The sequence below is a fragment of the Benincasa hispida genome, chromosome 10, assembly GCF_009727055.1.
Source record: "Benincasa hispida cultivar B227 chromosome 10, ASM972705v1, whole genome shotgun sequence".
Taxonomy (NCBI): Eukaryota; Viridiplantae; Streptophyta; class Magnoliopsida; order Cucurbitales; family Cucurbitaceae; genus Benincasa; species Benincasa hispida.
In genome coordinates this window covers 58,721,208-58,745,385 of record NC_052358.1, presented here as the reverse complement: position 1 = coordinate 58,745,385, position 24,178 = coordinate 58,721,208, and the positions used below count along the sequence as shown (strand labels likewise).

Below are 24,178 nucleotides of genomic sequence, written 5' to 3'. Positions count from 1 at the left end.
AGGATCATCTAGTAGATCAAATCCACCTCCCTCGACGTAGTGAGAGGGTTACGAACCCACCTGTTCGCTATATAGGTTTAATAGAAATCTTGGCTATGGTAGTTGGTGGTGAAGTTATGGATCCATTGTCTTACTAGAAGGTAATGGAGGATATTGACAAAGATGAATGGATCAAAGCGATGGATCTCTAAACGAAGTCTATGTACTTCAATTCTACATAAGATCTTGTAGATCAACCTGATGGGGTTAAACCTATAGGTGTAAATGGATCTACGAGAGGAAATGAGGTGCTGATTGGAAGGTGCAAACCTTCAAGGCTAGATTAGTGGAAAATGGTTATACCCAGGTATAGGGAATTGACTATAAGGAGACTTTCTCACTTATTGCCATGCTTAAGTCTATCCAGATTCTTCTGTCCATTGCCTGATATTATGACTATGAGATTTGGCAAATGGATGTCAAGACTACCTTTCTGAATGACATTCTTGAAGACCATTTACATGGAGCAGCCCGAGGGATTCATAACCAAAGGTCAAGAACAAAAGGTCTACAAGCTTAATCGGTCCATTTCTAGACTGAAGCAAGTTCCTCGATCTTGGAACATCAGGTTTAATACTACGACCAAATCTTATGGCTGTAATCAAAACGTTGATAAGCCTTATGTATACAAGAAGATCATCAACAGTTAAATAGTTTTTCTAGTGTTATATGTAGATGATATCTTACTCATTGCATATGATGTAGGTTTACTGACTGAAGTTAAGAACTGGCTAGTGACCCAATTCCAAATGAAAGATTTAGGAGAGGCTCAGTTTGTTCTGGGTATTAAGATCTTTAGAGATCGAAAGAACAAAATGCTAGCTCTGTTTCAAGCAACGTATATTGACAAGATGCTTGTCAAATATTCGATGTAAAACTCCAAGATGGGCTTATTGCCTTTCAGACATGAAGTGATATTGTCTAAGGAACGGTGTCCTAAGACAACTCAAGAGGTTGAGGAGATGAGACGGACCCCTATGCATCGGTTGTGGGCGGCTTGATGTATGTGATGTTATGTACTAGACTTGACATCTTCTATGCAGTGGGGATAGTCAATAGATATCAATCTAATCCAGGATTAAATCACTAAACCGCCGTTAAAAATATCCTCAAGTATTTATGGAGAACAAGGGATAAAATGCTCATGTATGGTTTGAAGGATTTGATCCTTACAGAATACACAGACTTTTATTTTTAGACTGATAAAGATTCTAGGAAATCCATATCAGGATCAGTGTTCACTCTTAACAAAGGGGCAGTAGTATGGAGAAGCACCAAGCAAGGGTGCATCGCTGACTACACAATGGAGGCTAAGTATGTAACGGCTTATGAAGCTGCAAAGGAAGCTATTTGGCTCAAGAAATTCTTGACTGATTTGGAAGTTGTTCCAAATATGTCAAAGCCCATCACACTTTGTTGTGATAATAGTGGTGCTATGGCTATAAAGGTTCTCTTCTCTTAGAGTTCCTCCAGGGTCATCGTATTGAAATATTCAGTCTTAACAATGAACGACGTTATAAAGTAAAAATAATTATTTCACAGGTTAGTCTTATTCAAACTCATTACATAGGACGCCTCCACTTACATGTATCCACATAAGCGATTCGGATCACATCATTCATAACAAATACAAAGCGGACCACTGTTAGGTCTTTAAGAGAGATATATTTTCTACGTTAATTCCCTCAAAATTCTGTTAGGTCTTTAAGAGAGATATATTTTCTATGTTAATTCCCTCAAAATTGTGTTGTTTGTTTGCTTTTAATGCTCATTTTGTAGGTAAAATGGTCCCAGGAGCGATTAGGAGTCATTCCGAGAAATTGGGCTAAAAAGGATAAAAAAAAATACCAAAAAGTCAATAAAGTTGAAGAGAATTAGAGTAATTACCAAAATGCCATCAGACCCACGTCACGACCTTCCCAAAAGCGTCGAGCAATGCTTGAAGACAGAAAGCATCCATCTGCTGCCTATATAAGTAATTTGTGGCTGAACTGAAACGACTTCTTACCCTTTTTTCAAAGATCCAAAGAGACCATGTCTTCATCCATAGGGATTCGAGAAGGTAATTTTAGGGCTATTTTGAGAGCGTAAAGTGATATTTCAGGGAGGCCTCCCTGAGGAGTGTAATTCTAGACCAAGGCGGCATCTCGGAGCTTCAAAGGATTGCATATTTGAAGATTTTGTTGGGTTGCGATTCCGGATTCGAGGACGAGAGTCAAAAACACTGCTTGCCATTTCTTTCCTCTTTTATTTTCCGTCCTTATTTTGTCTCTTTGATAATTTTGTTTCCCATTTAGGTTAGATTTTTATTTCCTTTTGGATTGTAAGCAACATTTTTGTAATTCTTCATGAATTTGTCTAAAAGTTGTAAGGTAGTTTGAATCTCGTTTCTAATTTCAAAGGTTCTTGTAATTCTTTTGAGTTTTCTCTTTTTGTTTATCATTTACAATCTGAATTGAGCATTCTTGAATCTATTTTTTAGTTCTTGAAGCATGTTGAATGATCTATATCTTGAACATGAATAGCCCAGATGCTTGGTTTTGTCACAATCATGATTGAATGTGTTGCTTTCAATGTGTCCGATAGAATGTCTATCCAAGATCTACAAAAGGCAATAGTAATTGTGCATTTGATGGCTACTCCAAGGATGCATTAATTAGTAGATTTTGAGAAAATTTGGTTAATTGAGTAAGCTATCTTGACAATTAATCGGCACAATTGAATCCTAGAACTTAATGTGCGTGTTTTCTATTCTATATGGCTACTATCGAATCCAATAGAGGTAGAAACATGTAGGTTGATTACGGTTAGGCCTATCCAACCTTAATCAATGTTTAGGACGCTCTCTTGACTAGGTTATTGCTAGTTGTCCGCGTTTGTAGAGGCTAGCTTAATCGAGTTAAGTAAGTAGTTTTGAGCATAATTCGGTTGTGAATTTAATTTGTAGAACTCGATGATAGGAATTGCATTGAATGTCTAACTTGAATTAGGAGCAAGATTGTTCTATATTGTTTACATTTATCCTTTGTCTCTTGATTTTTAGTATGTTTCTAGTTTCATAAAAAACCCCCATTTTATCGCTTTTATAGTCAAAGTTAGTTTATGAAAAGATTAAACAAGCCTTCTGAAACGCATTCCAAAAGTGCATTTTCTGGGCTTAGAATTTAGTTTATTTTATGCTTAATTTGAGATATTTGATGTTTTTATTTTTTAATTGTAGGAAATCGAGCAATTGGATGAGAACAAGCAATTTTGGAAGATTAATGATCAAGATACCCCCAAGAAGGTCAAAGCTTTGACCTAGGGTAATAATCAATGGAGAAAAAGGAAAGAAAATGCGGAGATCGGAGGCAAGGTAGCGTTGAACGAGCATTGCAATGTTGTAGACCCGAGAGGGTCGAAAACAGGGCAGTATGCAGCGTTGCGATGCGATGCTACGATTAGAAAAGGCGTGAATTTAACTCCAACACTACAATGCCAGTTCTAGCATTCCAACGCTGCGACTACTGCCTATATAAGTAATTTATGGCTGAACTGATTCGAGAAGGTAATTTTAGGGCTATTTTGAGAGCGTAAAGTGATATTTCGGGGAGGCCTCCCTGAGGAGTGTAATTCTAGACCAAGGCGGCATCTCGGAGCTTCAAAGGATCGCATATTTGAAGATTTTGTTAGGTTGTGATTTCGGATTCGAGGACGAGAGTAAAAAACACAGCTTGCCATTTCTTCCCTCTTTTATTTTCTGTCCTTATTTGGAAACTTCATGAATGGTCTGTGTTTGTGTTGTAACCATGAGTGATTGATTTGTGTTTCTAGCATGTTGATCTAGATTTATGGATTGTGAAAACTGAATTGGTTATATCTTAGATTGAATTTATGCATAATTATTTTAGCATGTTTATTCTTAATGCTTTTGAACAATTGGCCACTGTTTGAATGTTCTTTACTTAATGTCTGTCTCGAGAGAGAAAGCATTGGGTTAGATCTAGCATGTTAAACTATTAATTGAGTATGCACGAGGGTCATAGGAGATTAATAGAGATTGTTGATGGAGGAACTTATTGTTATGGCTAATCAAGTGATAGAAGAGATTCGAATTAATGGTTAGTCATTAGAAAGGGTTGAGCTCGATAGAGGATACTTGGATAAAAGACTCTTAGGTCTATAATTTGCATGAAATCAATCTAAGGTCAAAATAATTAATTTGGTTAATCCATTTAACAAAATCATACCCTAGAACGTGTCTTTGTCTAGGATTAGATTAATTAGATTCTCATCACAATCCAGTCCCCTAAATAAAATTAGAAAGATCTCTGAATATCTAAAAGAGTCAAACCAATTCCTCAGAGGATGATACTCGGTCTCTTGACCGTTTTACTATTTTATAACTTGACGTGTGCACTTGCACAACTTCACATTCCCTATGGATCTTCCTCTTACTTTCGCTCTAACTACGAGTTAGTTTATGTTGTTGTTTGAGCTTTATAAATTTTATTTGTTTTGGGTTAGGTAGAATTAACGACATCTATTTAGCTTCCGAACAACCACATTCATAGTGTCCCCAGGATAAGGTACCCAACCTTATTCTTATATTATAGACTATTTTGGCTATTTACTCGAACTTGATCCATATTTATGTCTCCACATATAGTTCGAGTATTCATGTAATAGCCAAGAGTTCTTAGTTTATTGGATTTAGGGTTTGTAAGTGCAATTCACATATTCACTAACATCTCTACTAAATAAACCTCAATAACAACTTTATTGTAAAATAGAATATGTTATTATTTACAGACCACGAGTTTTAGGACATAAAACTCAACATCTCGTGCACTGGCATGGCTGTATACACTCGTTCTTGATCAGACATGTGTATGACATTTATAATAATAGTATATCATCATGCAAATTGAAGTGTAAGTACTAGAATATGATAGTGAAATGAATTTTTGTTGAGTAATGAACTAACTGATACACAATCGAACACCTTCTTCTAAAGCATGGTTCGTGGTGCAGATTGGTCACAGGTCCATCTCATAATACGAAGAATGCGGTTTTTCTTATCTTCATCGCAGCAACACCATCAATTTTCGATAGTGTTTCATGTAGCCAAACTTGTTCAAATATGTATCCAAGAGTATGATAATAATGAACATGATCAATTAAAGATGAATCATAATAGTAGTGGACGTACCTATAGGGCAAGTGGAAACTCTAAAAGGCTGAATTTTATGATATAGGATGGGTTAGCTAAAATATTGTCCCAATCCATGCTATCGAAATGGCGGACATCATTAACATCAACGAATAACATTGTATCAACGAAAGTGTACTTGTCTTTTTCCCATCATCATAAATTCAGTGTAGTAAAGAAGTAAGACCATAACAACATCCTCATCGGTCTCAAACTCCAACTTTAGATACTCCTATTCCAAATAAAAAACGATAAGTATCTTTCGACCGGGGAAACACTTATCTTTTAAATGATTTACCTCAGTTGTTTGTTGGGGTACTACATGTATGGAAGGCCATAACCCTGACATCAATTGGAACTATGTCTTCTCAAAAGTCAGAATGGTTCTTCTTATATTGAACGTAATGCAGTATTCTCGGCCGGTAACAACCTCCCGCAGTAAGGCCTCATGAACTACATTACTACTGAAAATGATGTCCAGGTCAATATATGGTCCAAATAATGTTTGCTTGAAAGCTTCAAGTTGCGCGTGAGTTAGCTTTCACTTAATAACACAGTTGCATTCTTGATATGGGATAGGCTAGTATACTGTGCTAGAAATCATTCTTCCTAGGGCCCCCTGTAACGAGGTTGTGCCATTGCTTATCTAAAAATTTTGATTTCTATTAGAAATTCAGTTAGCAAACAACACATTTCACTAACTTTACTGCATTTAATGATATCAACTATATTAAAATTTTAGCGATACTAATTAACTGTTATCGATTTATTGATATATCATTCTTCATACTGACTTACTGCTATATGATCTAATCGACATGACTATCAGCAAAGCACACAACTATATCGATAGACAATAAGGAATTTGATTTCTACATCAATAAATGTAAACAAAAGATATAAAAAATCCAATAGAGTTGATATGCTCACTGATGAAGAAATGTAATATTAAATAAAACAGTGTGACCATATTAATGGCAACTTTGTACTACTTGAAAAGTAATAACGCCAAACATGCAAGTTCCAGTTCTGAACAAGATTGGGAATTTGGATGTATATATTCCTCAAAGCCCTAGTTCTATGTGTTACGTACAATTGAAGACGATTTTCAGTTGATATCAAGTTAAAAACCGAAGTAAAAAGTAGAATATGTTACACTTACATGAAAACGGAAAACAAATGATTGATGAAAATTGGAAAATGGAAATCGGAAGATGAATTGTGAGAGAGTCAAGAATAGTGGGTTAAAACGGTCGACGGGTTGTTTGAAACGGGGCTGAATAGCTTATAGCTGTAAAAAAGAGTTATTATTCCTAGCTTAATTTGGGCTCATTATCGGATTTTACGTGTTTATTTCCCTATTTTTTAGGTACTAAGCAACCAAGAGGTACAATTGGCAATTTAGAGCTGATTGGGGTTAATTTGAAGCAATTTGGAGGTGATTTGAGTATCCGGGCTTCAAATGAGTCAAAAATATCAAAATGCCCCTGCTTCAGCGTTGCAATGCTCGTAGATTGGCTTGGCCTGACGCTCGTTCTACGCTGTAAGACAGAATAGGTAGCACTACAATGCTACCCATCAGTATTCCAACGCAATGAGCTTTGACAGATGGAGGGCCTCACGCGTGTGCAAGTGAGCGTTAAGAACTTCTTCACCCTGACGCTCTTGATCACCTGCTTCAGCGTTGCAACATTAGTTCTAGCCTTGTGATGCCTGTCCTGTTTTCTATAAATAATTTCCTTCGATTTTAGGTCAATTTATGCTGAATTTCAATGGAGGTCGAGGAAAGGCCGCATTTTCTTCTTTCTACTTTATGTATTCGGTATCGTTAGGCTTGTTGTTAGTTTAATTTTGGATTGTGAGCATGGATTGGATTATATCTCATGGGTTTGTTTATAAATCGATGAGGTAATTTTCTATCTAGTTCTTGGATTAAGGATTCAATGCAATTTTTTGAGTTTTCTACCCAATTTGATGTTGATAATTCAGAATATATGTTTTCTTTGAATCTCAATTGAATTATATTTGCATTTGTGTGTTGGATTGACGCCTCTATCATGATTGCAATTCTCTGCTAGTTAATTTCAAGCTTGCATGTTTTCTTGTAGTTCGTTTATGCTTGAATTTACCCCAGGTAGCAACAATTGAACGTGTATGTTTAGGTTTATAAGCTTATCTTAAATCTTTGTATTGCATGTTTAATTTAGATTTGAAGAATATTTGGTTAATTGAACATGGTTTTTCTTGACAGTTAATTGATATAGTTGAATCCTAAATCTTAATGCATGTGTTTCTAGTTCTTTATGGTCGCTAAGAACCCAATTGAATATAGGAGCAGTAGATTAGTTAGGGTATGTTCTTTCCAGCCTTAATTATTTATTAGAATGCTTGATTGATTTCTATTTAATTGATTGTCAGTCTTTGTAGAGATTAGTCAAATCACATAAATTGGGTAGTTATACACGCATAATTGATGAAATAGTCAATTGGCAAAAAACGATGATTGAAATTACATTGAATGTTTAACTTGATCCGAGAACTATATGAACCAATTATACGGCTTACATTTATCTCTTGAAATTTATTTTTCTGCATTCTTTCAAATTACCCAAAAACCAAAACCCCATTTTTACGTTTTTTTTCCAAGGTCAATTTTAATTTAAAAGAAATTAATTCAACGCTTATCTATGGTTCAACCCTACACTTACCACTATTGCTACGCTTTAGTAGTAATAGGAGTAGTTTGGGTCATTACAAATTATTCTTTTGACCCAATTTGAGGCTTATTAACGACTAGGTCTTGGACTCTGACAATGGTCGTGTTTGATGTTGTCAATCAAGAATGTCGTGATGAGGGTAGTTTTATCATTTTTGTTCCATGTTTGAATGAATAATTTGAAATAAATAGGCTCAATCACAATCATATTACTTTTGAAAAACTAGATGAGTAAATACCAACAATCACACTCACACTAGTTTATAATTGAGAACCATCTCGATTGGTAGTCCAATTAGAATCAATCAAAATTATACAATTTTCATTCCCTATATAAACGTGATAAAATACAATCTAATTATATTTGACAATTGTGAAATATAATTAGATTGTATCGCGATTGCACACATTTTCATTACAAAAAGATAAAGGCGGCATAAATTATTACTGCATCTGAAAGTCCCGTAAGTCCATGGAAGTAAGTCCCGGAAATTTCAAGGAAGAGCCCTCGATATTCCCACGAAGCCGCAGCCCAAAAGAAAATCAACAAAAGAAAAAAGAGTGATTTCAGTGAAGAGAGAGAAGAGAAATCAACGAAAAGAAAATTCAACAGCGCGTGATTAGAAGACCAATGAATTAATAATTGTTCATATACGACTGTTGACCATTGCTCCATTTTCATTAGGTTTCTCTTCATTTTCTTTCGCCATGTTTGTCGAGATCCCCTCCTTCTACCCATTCTTATGAGATTGCTTATAATTCCAATCCTTCCGATCATTATCTTTTTTGGGACCTCACTGGATTTCATCGTGGCCTCCTTGGATTCGTCATCTGGGTTTCGTTGGATCTTTTCGATTCTTCTTTCAAACTGAGGTATCTTGTTCCTTTTGAATTAATGGCAGCTGTTCTTTTACTTTTAAGCTGAATTTTTTGGGAATTTTGTACTTTTCCCTTTCTGTTTGACCGAAAATCTGTGATTGGGTTTGGCAATTTTTTATTCTCTTAGATCTTGTAACCTTGATTGCTCGATTAGTAGTTCTGCTTTTCAGATTCGAGCTTGTTCTTGTGTTAGCTGAAACAGAGAGTAGTGGAAAAGAGAAGATTTCTCTTTTTCCTTTTTTCTTTCTGAAAACTCAATTTGGGAAATTTTGTTGAGTGAGTTTGTTGTGGTCAAAATTATAGTCAGGAAATGATGGGAGGACAATCTAGCAAAAACAAGTCAGGTAGTGGAGATATTTCTCCCCCGCCCCTTCCCATCGATGATTCTCAGTATGTTGCTGCTCTTAGTTCATATGAAGCTGAGTGTGCAAACAATCCAGATTTGCAATCCTTTGATGTTCAAGTGCACGAACGGACGAACCGAGCTATCAATTCACTGGCTAATGGAGTTGCGATTGGATCATTGTCGATGGATGCACTCATGGAGGTCACTGACTTTTTACTAGAAACGAATGGAGATGCTGTCAAGATTATCCTTGAAAGTAAAGAGGATGTGTGGAACAAAGAGTTGTTTAGCCTTGTGAAGGCATTCTTTGATAACAGCCTCAAAACATTAGAATTCTGCGCGGCATTGGAGCAGAGTCTACGACGCACACGGGATAGCCAGTTCATCATTAAACTTGCTGTCGGAAAGTTTGAGAGTGATGAGAATGGAGATAATGATGAGAGATATGTTAAAACATTGGAGGAATTGAAGAGGTTTCAAGAGGCTGGGGATCCATTCGGTGAGGAGTTTGTTAAGTTGTTTCAGTCCTTCTACAAGCAGCATTTGTCTATGTTCAAGAAGTTGCAACGTCAAAAGAAGAAGCTTGACAAAAAATATAGCAACGTGAAGACATGGAAGACAGTGTCGAATGTCATTTTGGTTACTGCATTTGCTTCTGTACTGGTATTTTCCGTTGTAGCAGCTGCGATGTCTGCACCTCCCGTGGTGATTGCATTGGCTGCTGCACTAGCTGTTCCAATGGGCCCAGTCGGGAAATGGTGTAACACGCTCTGGAATCGATACTTGAACAGCATTAAAGTTGAGAAGCAACTTATGAGCTCTTTGGAAGGTCACAGTTTCATAATTCTGAAGGACTTCGAGAACATTAGATTACTTGTGCACAGGTTATCGATTCAGTTAGGTTCATTGTTGCAGAATGCCAATCTTGGCATTAGGGAACAGGGTGCTATGCAGCTTGTAATAGATGAGATCAAGAAAAACCTTGCAGGATTTGATGAGACCATTGAGAAGTTGAGTGTACATGCTGCTAAATGCAGCTCAGATGTAACAAAGGCAAGAACAGTAATTCTTCAGAAAATAGCAAGGCAATCTAACAGCTGATAACACAACCCCTTCAATCAAATTTGCTTGTGTCTCATCAGTTGCTTTTGCCGGTATGCTACTTGGTTAGCATCGAAAAATAGAAAAGGAAGAGAAGACTAAGATGGCCAATAAAGTGTTCATATACTACTCATCTTAGACCCAAAAGATCGGAATCTTTATTCTCGAAGATATTGAGATGTCGTGTCAAGGTGAATTTGCTCACTCGATCGATATTTATTTATGATAAGCTTTGAACATGTTGGGATTAACAAGGATTTAGTTTCCTCTTTATCTCTTCTTTCTATTCGGTTTTATGTATTTAAACTGTGACCAAGGCAGCAGGAGGTGTGGGAATGTATAATAACTTAATCTCTTTAGTCTTTATTGTTCTCTTTTGAGAAGTATGTGGAGTAGTTCCACCCGGCTATCCATTATGAACATACTCTACTGGTTTGTCCCAAATCAAGTTTTTGCATCATCATTATTATAATGTCTGAAAATCAGAGCATCGATTATAGTATAGAAAATTCTTGGGGTATTTAGAGTATGGAGTTGAGTTATGAAGTCTGGAACTAATATGTTGGAGTTAGGAAATTTGTATTTGAAAGGTATAGTTGTAAGATCAAGTACCTTGATAAGTGTGCAAAATAAAGAAAAAGAAGACTAAAGTTTCTTGATAAATGTACAATGTTCAATATTGTTTATAATTGAAGAATTATTTAACGCTAACTTATAAAGTTAGTGGACCAAACATTCCATAGTCAACTATGATCTTTGATATTGAGTAGATTTCTTTCTCATATTTCTTGATTCAATTATAATGATAAAACGGAAGACAGGATAATGCCCTCATCAACTTCATCAACAAGAGGAAAGGAAGACTTATGCTTAGTATGGGTGTTGATAAGGCCACATGACTTGGAAAGTTCCAACCCCAACTCAAAATGGTGGGTTAAACTTATTTGGATTAGTTTAGGTTCAAATAAATTCATTAAAACATTGTTATCTTTTGGATTGAGTTTCATAGTAAGTGAATATAAATGCCATTCTTTGGATTGAGTTTCTAATTTATATCTATATCAAATCTATAATATCTTTATTTGTTTTTTAAATATCAGAAGTTTTGTAACATCTTTTATCTTTTTTTTACCGGTGTCTTCTCCCTTTTCATTTTTTTTAATTCTTTTTATACTTATTTTTCTGTTATTTTTTTTAATTATAATGCAAGATATTGCTAATGATTTAATTTTCTTTATATATTGTTGTTTAGTAACCTTCAAATTGTTCATATTTTTTTTTTCTTTGTTATATTGCACACACCAATATATAATTGTTCCTATTCTTGTATTCAAAATACTAATTACATTATATCATGAAGAACTCATATATTCACATATAATATTTTCTTAGTCATAATTAAATATTCAATTTAAACGGTTAAAAAAAGAATTAAGTATTATTTAAAAGTAATAATATATTCTATTTTAAAGAGACTTATTTTCTATGAATTTGATCACAAAAATAGAGTTTCATCTTATTTCTTTAATTTTTTTTTCTCTCATCATAGTTTGTTGGTATCCTATTCGAAGCTTTGTCATAATGAAAAGACAAGAATTTTACTTCAAAAAATTGTTTTTTCTCGCTTGTCATTATATTTTATAGTTATTTTATAGTTGATGACATTTCTTTAGAAGAAAAAAACAATAAAACATTGAGAAAAATTTAGATATATTATAGTTGAATTTGTAATTAACATTTCATAAGAAGACTTAAATCCAGTATATGAACCCATAAAATTGAAATATCACGTGCAATGTTGTTGGATAAAAGGAAAGATGATGGGATTATTGCATGCAATCATGCGTTGTCCATGCTTAAGCTATGCGTTTATGTCCATGCGTCGGAGGTCATGTGTTGAAATGAAAATACGTTAATCTAGTATGCAATGATCATGCGTTTCTATCACAAATTTTCTTGCCTTCTCACCAAGTATAACGAAAATTCTCGGGTAATCCAAGGTCGAACATAGGGACTTGTCACTCAATAATGCTTGTGAGTCAATGCGTTTGAGGCGATGAATAAAAGTAAAAAGAAGAAGTTTAATGGATTTACATACTACTCCTACTCCTAACTAAATAGATTGAGCAATAAGAGACTTGTGATGAGAATTGGTAGATGCATAACAACCGTCAACGCATAGTAATGTTTATTATCTTAAATCGCTCAAGTAATCCCAGCTCGTCACACCAACGCATCGCACACCTCTCGGTGGTTAGCCGCATGACTATATCTCTATAGTGCATGGTTGCGTCGAGCATAAGATTGTGCCTATCTCTAGGAACAATGCATACTTTGCTTTAGTGCGTTCCATCTCTTACCTTCTCAGGTAGTTAGACACGGCTAATTAACTTATAGACAAGCATTGCAACAACCCATAGACAAGCGCTACAGCCTTTCACCAAGCAAAGAGGATTAACTCACTATACTCGCACAACGCACAACTCTCGGTGGGTTGCTACATGCGTCCAATCTCTAGGCTACACGATTAAGTATGCGATCGCCTAATAAACGATGAAGATAAAGATAAAGATGATAAAGAAGATGGAATTGAAGGAATCAAGATATGCATTGATTACAAAATATCTTAATATCTTAAGCTAAAGTGTAATACAATACAGAGGTTAAAGGAGAAATGAAAGACTCTGCGTCAAGGCTACCGGTGGTGCCATGGATGAATGGTGGAGATGTCTCTCTCGAGCTCTATCTCCAGCGAAAGCTCCGGTCGTCACTCGGTCTCCCAAGGTATGCATCCGAGCTTGATTCAACTGNCTATAGTGCATGGTTGCGTCGAGCATAAGATTGTGCCTATCTCTAGGAACAATGCATACTTTGCTTTAGTGCGTTCCATCTCTTACCTTCTCAGGTAGTTAGACACGGCTAATTAACTTATAGACAAGCATTGCAACAACCCATAGACAAGCGCTACAGCCTTTCACCAAGCAAAGAGGATTAACTCACTATACTCGCACAACGCACAACTCTCGGTGGGTTGCTACATGCGTCCAATCTCTAGGCTACACGATTAAGTATGCGATCGCCTAATAAACGATGAAGATAAAGATAAAGATGATAAAGAAGATGGAATTGAAGGAATCAAGATATGCATTGATTACAAAATATCTTAATATCTTAAGCTAAAGTGTAATACAATACAGAGGTTAAAGGAGAAATGAAAGACTCTGCGTCAAGGCTACCGGTGGTGCCATGGATGAATGGTGGAGATGTCTCTCTCGAGCTCTATCTCCAGCGAAAGCTCCGGTCGTCACTCGGTCTCCCAAGGTATGCATCCGAGCTTGATTCAACTGAAGTATCAACGAATTCTACCCATCTTGCGATCGCCCTTCTATTATGGTTGTCATTCCGTGGTCGTAATCTCCAAGTGATTACTGCATTCGCTTGATCACCGCAACTTCCATGCGATGGGCGCATTCGATCACCACAACTTCCATGCGATGGAATGCATGCGATCATTGCATGCATTCGTCTATGCGATAGCTCGGTTCTCAACGCATGCGTTTATCTTTGCGGTCGCTTGACTTCAGCACATGCATTTGTCTATGATTGCTTATTTCTAACACATGCGTTTGATTCCTGCGATAGCAAAAAAAATAGACACTTTGGCACGAAGTAATGCATAATATTGGGATCAGTGAGGATTTAGGTGCTAATCGACGCAAAACTCAAATTTTCGCAAATTCTAAGATTATCACCGCATTTTCTACTTGTTAGCCCTCATAATTCTAAATAAAAGGCATATAATAACTGACATTTATGCCAGTTATCACACCCCAAACTTAGAATCATGCTTGTCCTCAAGCATGCGTTATACTCAAGAAATTCTTAACTCGCCTTTTGGCGTTTCTTTGCGATGACCAACCTCTTAGAATATAATTTACTCGTACCTCTAATCATGGCCGCAATGCTCTCCTCCACTTCGGCTGCTTCTTCAAAGAGATATTTTCTAAGTTAAATTCGGCAGGCCTTAGCTCAAAAACTTTTTAATCATTCTTCACAACTTTGCATTCAGCTCTTGAGAATGCGTTCGTTCAAAACAACTCGAGATTATGTGATTACTTATTCGAATGCGGTGTTGAACTTGGTTACGCTCTTCGTTTTGGCTTATCCTCACGTGTGTCATGTGGGCATCAAACTTCGGTTGCATTCCATATTCAACTCAATTCATGTCTTGCTTAATTTGGCTTGCGCCCGACAGAGGAGTTGCGCTTATGCATTGATCCTGGCGACTTAACTTCGTTTTGGCTTGCCCCCACGGGTGTCATGCAGACATCCAACTACAGATAAGTGCCTTTCTCAACTTAACTCTTATCAACATGGGTTTTCCCGTTGCATTGACAACGGAGTTATTATTCCGATTTTATTTATTTTTTATTTTTTTTAAAGAATCACCGCAATGTAATTAACGCAATTCTCCAAGACTGCTGCCACCCCCAAACTTAGAGGTTGGCAGCATTCTCACCGCAAGCTAAAAGCAAACTCATAGGAATGCGGTAACAAACGTTTGAATAAAGGTTTACGCACAATAAAACTTAGACTTTCAAAATTTGAAGAAGTTATTAAAAGTAAGGAAAGACTTGCGATGCTTAGTTAGCGGATGCGGTGAATTATTTGTACCATCATAGATGCATCGCAAAGAACCGCAATCAGACAAGGAGAATTTCAAACGGATAATACATAAAAGATAACAAGAAAAGAACCTTAAGTAGAATAACGCATGCGACAATGCGTTGGAAGTCATGCGATTGAAGCCATGCGTTGAAGGATGTGGAGGATTCTTCCGTTGTAACTACGCACCAAGGAGAGTTATTATCGCACCTACAAGGAGCAAACGCACCACAACCAAGGAAGCAACCGCATATCCAAAATAACAATAAATAAAAATAATAAACTAAACTAAGAAAGCAACGTAAAGATAGAGTAGAAGACGTCCCTGGAGAAATTAGAGTGTGTCCCGTAAGGAGTCTCCCATGCAGGAGATGGCTCTCAACTACTTCGGTCAAGAGACTCGCCCTGACCATTGGAGCTTCCAACAATTGTTGGATGCATGATGGTTGACATGCACCTAAGACTGCTTCCAGCTTAAGCGACAGATAACCTTTCTATCTCGGGGTCAATATTGACTTTCGACGCATTGCCTATACTTCAAATATTGTTTGCAAGCTTGGTCGCACAAGCTACAATACGCCCAAGACTAAAAGGGTGCCTACAAAAACATAAAACTGAACGAAGCACATTAGCTGCCAAGTCCCCGGCAACGGTGCCAAAAACTTGTTGGATAAAAGGAAAGATGATGGGGTTATTGCACGCAATCATGCGTAATCCATGCTTAAGCTATGTGTTTATGCCCATGCGTCGGAGGTCATGTGTTAGAATGAAAATGCGTTAATCTAGTATGCAATGACCATGCATTCCTATCACAAGTTTTCTTGCCTTCTCGCCAAGTGTAACGAAAACGTAAGTTTCTCGAGTAATCCGAGGTCGAACACAGGGACTTTTCACTCAATAATGATTGTGAGCCAATGCGTTTGAAGCGATGAATAAAAGTAAAAAGAAGAAGTTTAATGGATTTACACACTACTCCTACTTCTAACTAAACAGATTGAGCAATAGGAGACTTGTGATGAGAATTGGTAGATACATAACTACCGTCAACGCATAGTAATATTTATTATCTTAAATCGCTCAAGTAATCTCAGCTCGTCACACTAACGCATCGCACACCTCTCGGTGGTCAGCCGCGTGACTATATCTCTATAGTGCATGGTTGCGTTGAGCATAAGATTGTACCTATCTCTAGGAACAATGCATATTTTGCTTTAGTGCGTTCCATCTCTTACCTTCTCAGGCAGTTAGACGCAGCTAATTAACTTATAGACAAGCATTGCAATAACCCATAGACAAGCGTTGCTACAGCCTTTCACCAAGCAAAGAGGATTAATTCACTATATTCGCACAACGCACACCTCTCGGTGGGTTGCTACATGCGTCCTATCTCTAGGCTACACGATTAAGTATGCGATCGCCTTTGATAAATAAACGATGAAGGTGTATGAAGATAAAGATAAAGATGATGAAGAAGATGACATTGAAGGAATCAAGATATGCATTGATTACAAAATGTCTCAATATCTTAAGCTAAAGTGTAATGCAATACAGAGGTTAAAGGAGAAATGAAAGACTCTGTGTCAAGTTGCCAGTGGTATCATGGATGAATGGTGGAGATGTCTCTTTTGAGCTCTATCTTCGGCAAAAGCTCTGGTCGTCACTCCGTCTGATTTGTGGAGATGAAAAATTCTCACTGAAAATCTTGTTCATGCTCTCATCTGTGATCGCAAACCTCTGCCTTGAGACAGAAGTTCGGATGCTCTGAAATGAAGGTCCAAGGGGCTATTTATAGAGTATAAACGCCGACAGCTATCATGGTTGCGTTATGTTTCACTGCTGCCTTTGTCGCGGTATGGGCAATGTCACATCGTCTTATCTTGTTGATACTGCCAAGGTATGCGTTCGAGCTTGATTCAACTGAAGTATCAACGCATTCTACCCATCTTGTGATTGCCCTTCTATTATGGTTGTCACTCCGTGGCCACAATCTCCAAGTGATCATTGCATTCGCTTGATCACCGCAACTTCCATGCAATGGGCGCATTCGATCACCGAAACTTCCATGCGATGGACGCATGCGATCACCACATGCATTCGTCTATGCGATAGCTCGGTTTTCAGCGCATGTGTTTGTCTTTGCGGTCGCCTGGCTTCAGCACATGCGTTTGTCTATGATTGCTTATTTCCAACGCATGCGTTTAATTCCTGCGATAGCTACAAAAATTGACACTTTGGCACGGTGTAACGCATAATATTGGTGTCAGTGAGGATTTAGGTGCTAATCGACGCAAAACTCAGTTTTTCGCAAATTCTAAGTATTATCACCGTATTTTCTACTTGTTAGCACTCATAATTCTAAATAAAAGACTTATAATAACTAGCATTTCTGCCAGTTAGCAAATGCACTTGCTAAGAACTAATTTAGTATAAAATTCACAATGATTATAAACTAATACTCAACACTTAACAAACTATCAATCAAGAGAAATACGAAAAGTAATAAACAAAATCGACCCCTAGGAACAAGAAATCTAGGTAAGCTACTCGTAATCAAAATTAGACAACCAAGCTTCATGTTAAGTTCCATTAAGGAACTACAAAAACTCTAGGGAAATAGGAAAAAAAAAATTTTGTGTTTGATATTTGTCCCTGCTCGATCTCTACCATCTTCAAAATTCATTTCTTGAACTCTATAATGGCCTTCTTGTTCTTTCTTTTTGCGATTCCTATCTCTGCTCCAAATGAAGACCAAAAAGCACTGGAATTTCTCAAAACTTCAAAATACTTCTGTAAATTATTGGGTTTCTTTCAAATGTTCACTTCATGCAAAATGTCCAATCTTGATCACAAGTATAATCCAAATAACGACATATTTGAGTTCTAAATTTCTAATACAATATAGGGTTGCGGGAGGGCCATGTTCATAAGAACAAAATAACACTGGCAAAGGGAATTTTTTATGAAAAATTGGTGCCCGTCACTAAAGGTGGTGTTAGGTGACGGTTTTTGACCATCAACCATGTAAAAACCCAAGATTTGATTTTAAAAAAACACAGAAATTTATGGAATATTCACCCCTAAAGGCATAAAAGTTGATGGTCTATTGTACCCACTTAAATATAAGGTAATTGTTTGAAATGATAAAATTGCTTGAAATATTTTCAAATGTAGCAAAATGTCACTGTCTTTCGGTGTAGATACAATAGACATGAATGTGTATCAATGCCTACTACAACATTTTGATATATTCGTAAATAAATTGACTTATTTTTTTATATTTGAAAATAACGCTATTATAAACATTTATTAATGTTTATAATCGTCATGTATTTCTAAAATAATAATTAATTTTAAGTTATAAATGAAAGTTTAATTGAAAGTTTTTTTATTAGGAACATCAACTAAACAAAAAAAAATTAAATAAATAAATAAAATAAAATAGCGTATCAATAAAGCTCAAAATTGTACTGGTTTTAATCTACCTGACATGTTAAAGAGAGGTTAGATTTTTTTTTTCTTTTTTTTTTTTTTCCAAGTGAAGCCAAAAACTAATTCCATTTTGAAATCCTTCAAATGAGTCCATGATTACATTGTCTTCCTTAAGTTGTGTGGGCTGAACATTATGTAAGTTTGTTGTTGGGCTTGTTTCTTTTGGGGACCGGGGAGGGACTATTTTTGGGCTTGTTTCTTGGTGGGGGTTAAAGAAATGAGTATAAGCGAAGAAATTGGTGTATTGTACCATACTTGATCTCACATTCAGGGGAGTCTAAGTAAACTTGTTTGAAGTATTTTTCAAACAAAAGATGGAAAGAATGCTAGTGCAACAATATAGGGAGCCTCAAGTTTAGGAGGATCTGAACTCATCACTAGGAAGAGAGCTATTTTAGAGTCACTGTAGAAGTATCTAATAGATAAATATTTTATTTTAATTGTTTAACTCTTTATTAGTGTTGTTCTTTCCATCGAGCACACTGTCCCTCTAGATATAGATGATATTACACTGAATTGGATTATCATTCTTTATGTCTTTACATTTTAGTTGCTCTCTCAGTCTGACTTATTGTTTTCCTATTATCTTTAATATTATGTATGACTTGTGCTATTATGTATTAGATTCACCTAGTTTTCAAGTTCATATTTTACTGCTTGAGTTCATACATCTTTTCCTTGTACTCATGAATTCGTTATCAATGAATTTATGATTACTTTTTTATCATGAGCTGAACTCTTAAAGGGATTCATTTTTGTGGATACCCTAGAAGGATGAACTAACTTTACAAGATTATGAATGCTTGCACCTACTCATTTTATACTATTTTCTTTGTCGATTTCATAGATTAATGATCTTGTTAATTTAAATTGGTCACTTGTGTAGATATAATAGTTGAGTGGTAATATTGAGAATGTTGAAACAATAATGGAGTTCACAAGGAAATTCGGGATCAAGACCTAAATGTAGGACGTCACATGACCTTAGACATAAGGCACCTCGTAAGGCTACAGATTTACTTGATAATTATCTAAGTTATAATTAGCCATAGACATATGGGTCTGATTACTTAAACTTCTAAAGGTGTTTTAAAACAAGATTGAATAGAATTTTAATCTTGTTCATAAAATAAACTGTAGTGCAGTTGTAACACAACCACAATCCTTGAGTTACTTGTTCTAAGGGCAGAAACTTAAACTGAATCTCATGTTTTCTAACCTTCTTTGCATCTCAATTGCATAAAAAAATCTCTCAATTTTTTTTTATTGGTTATACCTTGTGGTTTCAACTCGAAAATTTTTTCTTCTAAATCTAAATTTTGCAAAATAATCTCTTGAGAAATGATACTTGGAGTACCTCTATATTACTTGTGTTGACAATAGATACTTACTTTTGATCGTTAATATTTAATTTTAACTTTGTGGACTATAACAATTCATTCACATTTTCGATCATCAATAGCTCACTTTGGGGTCATTTGGGGCAATGACTATCTTATGATTATAATAACCATCATTTACTACAGTAAATACTATTTTGTAGTCTCCAGCTACCGTCAACACTATTTCAAATCCCAATTTGCTACAATATTTACTATTTGTTACAATTTTTATAATTTTACATTCATCATTTTTTTTTATTATTTGCTAAAGTATTTACTATTTGATTCTCAAAATAAAATAATTTACACCTCAAACACATTATTATAACTCAAATTTCCTTAAATACAAATTATTATAATCCAACTATAATAATGTAAGATTATAATAAATAATTTTTTACCACAATCATCCCATTTGTCTTCAATTTAAGTCCTCCATATACTTGTCCCACCTATCCTAGGATCTAACATAATTCCAATTACCAATATTTATCTCTCACCTCAATCAAAATACTATATTTTTATCTCTTTCATGAGTTACAACTCCTTATCTTCAGTCTTCTAAAAATCTAATCCATCAATCATCTGTTCACACTTTTTCCAGTGCACATTGAACACAACTTCTTCTGTTTATGCTTTCTTTCCAATTCTGATCCACATAATGATTATAATTATCCAACTCCCACCACAACCAACACCCACACTTGATTACTAGGGTAAAGGATGGAGTCCACACTACAAGAATTCTGAATTTTAAGTTTTATATCCATATTAGGGAGAGATTAGAGTGAAGTTTGTGTTGTATATAAGTTTGGTTTCTAAATTTATCATGTATGTTTATGTTGATATTTTTTATTAGCAATAAACTATATGTTTAAAGTGGTTGCTAGAATTGTGTGTTGAGTTGTAGAGAATTATAAATTACTAATCAAGTTTAATAGGTGCTAAGGATACAGGTTTTCATGTGTATGTTGACAGTAATTTTCATAAGAGGATTGGCAATTCTTGTCTTCACATCTCTCGTCGGGTTAAGAGGGTAATATGGAGAAGGGTCACTAAACTTGCATTATTTTACCTAGGGGTACTAGCTTTCATACACTCACTGCAGGAAACCATACCTAGTCAATTCCCAGGTGTCCTACCTAATCACAGGAAGATAGTTCTTTTTACCCTTATCCATGCATATATTTACAAGTTTACGAAGCATAAAATATAATATTTCTTTTAAGCACATGAGTGTACACTATTTTTTTTCAAAGGCTAATAAAATATTCTTTTCTTTCCTCTTAGTCTAACATTACCAACCATCATGCACATCAACTCTCCAACTGGTGGGGTCTTTTGAGGTGACAACCAAATACACTAAACATGATTCTAGTTTTAGTTAACATTTCTAAATTAAAGCGACTATGTCCTCATGATATGGGAAACTCAAAGAGAGATATAGATAGATTATACTTCAAGATATTACTATCCTATTTCCACTATGAGTCATTCAACATGTATATTCAAACCTCATCATGGACAATCAACATCAACAATACACAACAAAGAACTAGTCCAAATATTCTCATTTCACAATCAAAATTTTAAAATTTTTCCAAATTTCCAAAAAAAAAACAAAAAACAAAACATGCATATCATCAATAAAGATTAGCATGCATAGTAGGACAAAAAACAAACAACACAAAAGTACAAATGTCCTCCCCACCTCAATCTTAAAAATATGCATTGTCCTCAATGTATGAGAAAGATAGAAATACAAGCCTATGAGTGTATGGGAGTCCATTAAATAGGCTTTAGAACAGAGTAATTTTTTTATTGGATAAAGATCCTGAAAAAAAAAAAAAAACTGAATGACTCTCTAAATTTAAAGAAAAGAAAAAGTAAAACAAACAAAAATAAAGAAAAAGTAAAGAAAGCAATAAAAATATTGGGGCCAAGGATAAACAAGCATCAATGCAGTAAAATATGTCAAGGGCCAGGGATAAACGAGTGCCTCATGATAAAATAAAAATGTTGGAGGCCAGAAATAAATAAATGTCATCACATCAATAATAGAACATTGGGAGCCAGGGATAAACAAGCACCACCACAGCAAAAGGCGTCAAGGGTCAGGGATAAGCAAGTGTCTTATGAAAAAAAATAAAAATGTTGGAGGAAAGAGACAAACAAGCGCCATTGTAGTAAAAATAAAACGTTGGGGGCCAGGGATAAACAAGCACCTCCATAGTAACAAGTGTCAAAGGTCAAGGATAAACAAGTGCCTCATGAAAAAATAAAAATGTTGGAGGTAGGGATAAACAAGCATCATCGCAACAAAAATAAAACGCTAGAGGGTAGGGATAAATAAGAACTACCACAACAAAAGGTGTCAAGGGCCAAGGATAAACAAGTGCCTTGTAAGAAAATAAAAATGTTAGAGACCAGGGATAAACAAGGGCCTTCGCAAAAAAATAAAATGTCGGGGGGCAAGGATAAACAAGGACCTCTACAACAAAAAGTGTCCAGGGCTAAGGATAAACAGGCGTCTCATAATGAAATAAAAACGTTGGAGGCTAGGGATAAATAAGTGTCATCATAGCAAAAATAAAATGTTGGGGACCAGGGATAAACAAGCACCACCATAACAAATAAGATGTCAAGGGCCAAGGGTAAACAAGCACCTCATGAAAAAATAAAAATGCTGGAGGGAAGGGATAAACAAGTGTCATTGCAGCAAAAATAAAATGTTGGGGGCTGGGGATAAACAAGCATTACCACAACAAAATGTGTCAAAGGCCAAGAGTAAACAAACGGCTCATTAAAAAATAAAAATGTTGGAGTCTAGGGATAAATAAGCGTCATCGCAACAAAAATATTGAGGGCTAGGGATAAACAAGCACCACCACGGCAAAAGGTGTCAAGGGCTAGGGTTAAATAAGTGTCTTATGACAAAATAAAAATGTTGGAGGCCACGGATAAACAAGTGTCATCATAGCAAAAATAAAACGCTAGGGCCAGGGATAAACAAGCACCTCCACAACAAAAAGTGTTAAGGGCCAGAGATAAACAAAAACCTCATGACGAAAAAAAAAAAAACGTCAGAGGCCAGAGATAAACAAGTGTCATCACAGCAAAATAAAACTTTGGAGGCCAAGGATAAAGCACCACCATAGCTAAAAATATGATGATAAAAGACACTTATGAATGTGCATGTATATGCTTGCTAAAATATGCTTATTTTAATAGTTTTTTTTTCAACCCTTCTCTAGATTCTTTTCAAAACAATAAAACAAGTTAAAGCATACAAAATGGCTCGTTTACTTTTCTATAAAAAGCTGGCAATTGGGTACCACAGACTTGAGCTGTAATTTGACTTCTATCTTGCCTTGAAAATCTCCTGAAGCGATTACTTATCAAATAAAATATCATCTCTAATCTTTGGGACCGATAGTAAAAAAAGTATATCCATAAAAAATAAAGTGATATTGTAACTTAAACCTTGATCTTTTCAACTTAAAAGATTAAAATCCTTCAATCCTTAAATAAATCGTAAGAGGAGACTTTTTATAGGCTCCTATATAATCGTCCTTGATAGTCTTTAATAGAAATGGAAGGATCATCTTCGAAACTAATTCTCTCCGGCGAACATTCTATGGCTCGCAATGCAATCTTACTCAAGCGATGACACATAAACTTCGATAGGGAAAACTAGTTTTACCCTATATATTAAATAAGGGAGAGATTGTCTTAGATGTCTTTAATGAAATGGGAGGACTCTCTTTGAAACCGATTCTCTTTTACGAGCAACATTGATGAATATTAGATGTCCTGCAATGTAATTTTTTTCTTCAAATGTAGTCATACTCAAACGAAAGATACTTAACCTTTGATCAAAAAAAATTGGTTTAAGCCTAATATTAAATAAAATGAAGCTGTCCCAATTGATGTGTAAATAAATGGTAGTATCTCAAGACCATTCTTTCAATAATACTGATACTTTGTTAGATATTTCCACCACACCAACTCAAGTTTCAACAGGAAATAGTTGATATTAATGCATCTTTTTACTTACAAAGTGGAAGTACGATGGCTAAATAAACATACTTTATTGACCAAATGCAGGCTCATACTACTTCCAATGGGTTTGGCCTGATAGCGATAATCCATTTGTTCTCTTTTTCAATTGCTTGAGCATAACACATTTTAGTTTGTCTCCCCGTGATTAAGGGATGAAAATCAAACCTTGATGTTGATTTCAGTTCCAATGTCCTTATTAATTATATATTATCTTTTATGATTAGATTAATAGGATGGACCATAACATTAAGAATATACTTGAATAATGGCAGCCAACAATCCACTTTATCCTAGAAAAAATGAGATAC

At 35.5% G+C, this 24,178-nt stretch overlaps 1 protein-coding gene across 1 annotated transcript; it reads left to right on the top strand.

The window, feature by feature from the left end:
* The first annotated feature begins 8,486 nt into the window (after positions 1-8,486).
* LOC120088363 (UPF0496 protein At2g18630-like) lies at positions 8,487-10,935 on the top strand. The gene is made up of 2 exons (XM_039045590.1): positions 8,487-8,819; positions 9,129-10,935. The coding sequence occupies exon 2, from the start codon at positions 9,136-9,138 to the stop codon at positions 10,270-10,272; it is 1,137 nt and encodes a 378-aa protein (XP_038901518.1). The 5' UTR covers positions 8,487-8,819; positions 9,129-9,135; the 3' UTR covers positions 10,273-10,935.
* Positions 10,936-24,178: the final 13,243 nt, after the last annotated feature.

What these genes read in the sequence shown, in the direction of transcription:
- LOC120088363 (XM_039045590.1), top strand. Translation starts at nt 9,136, where the DNA reads ATGATGGGAGGACAATCTAGCAAAAACAAGTCAGGTAGTGGAGATATT.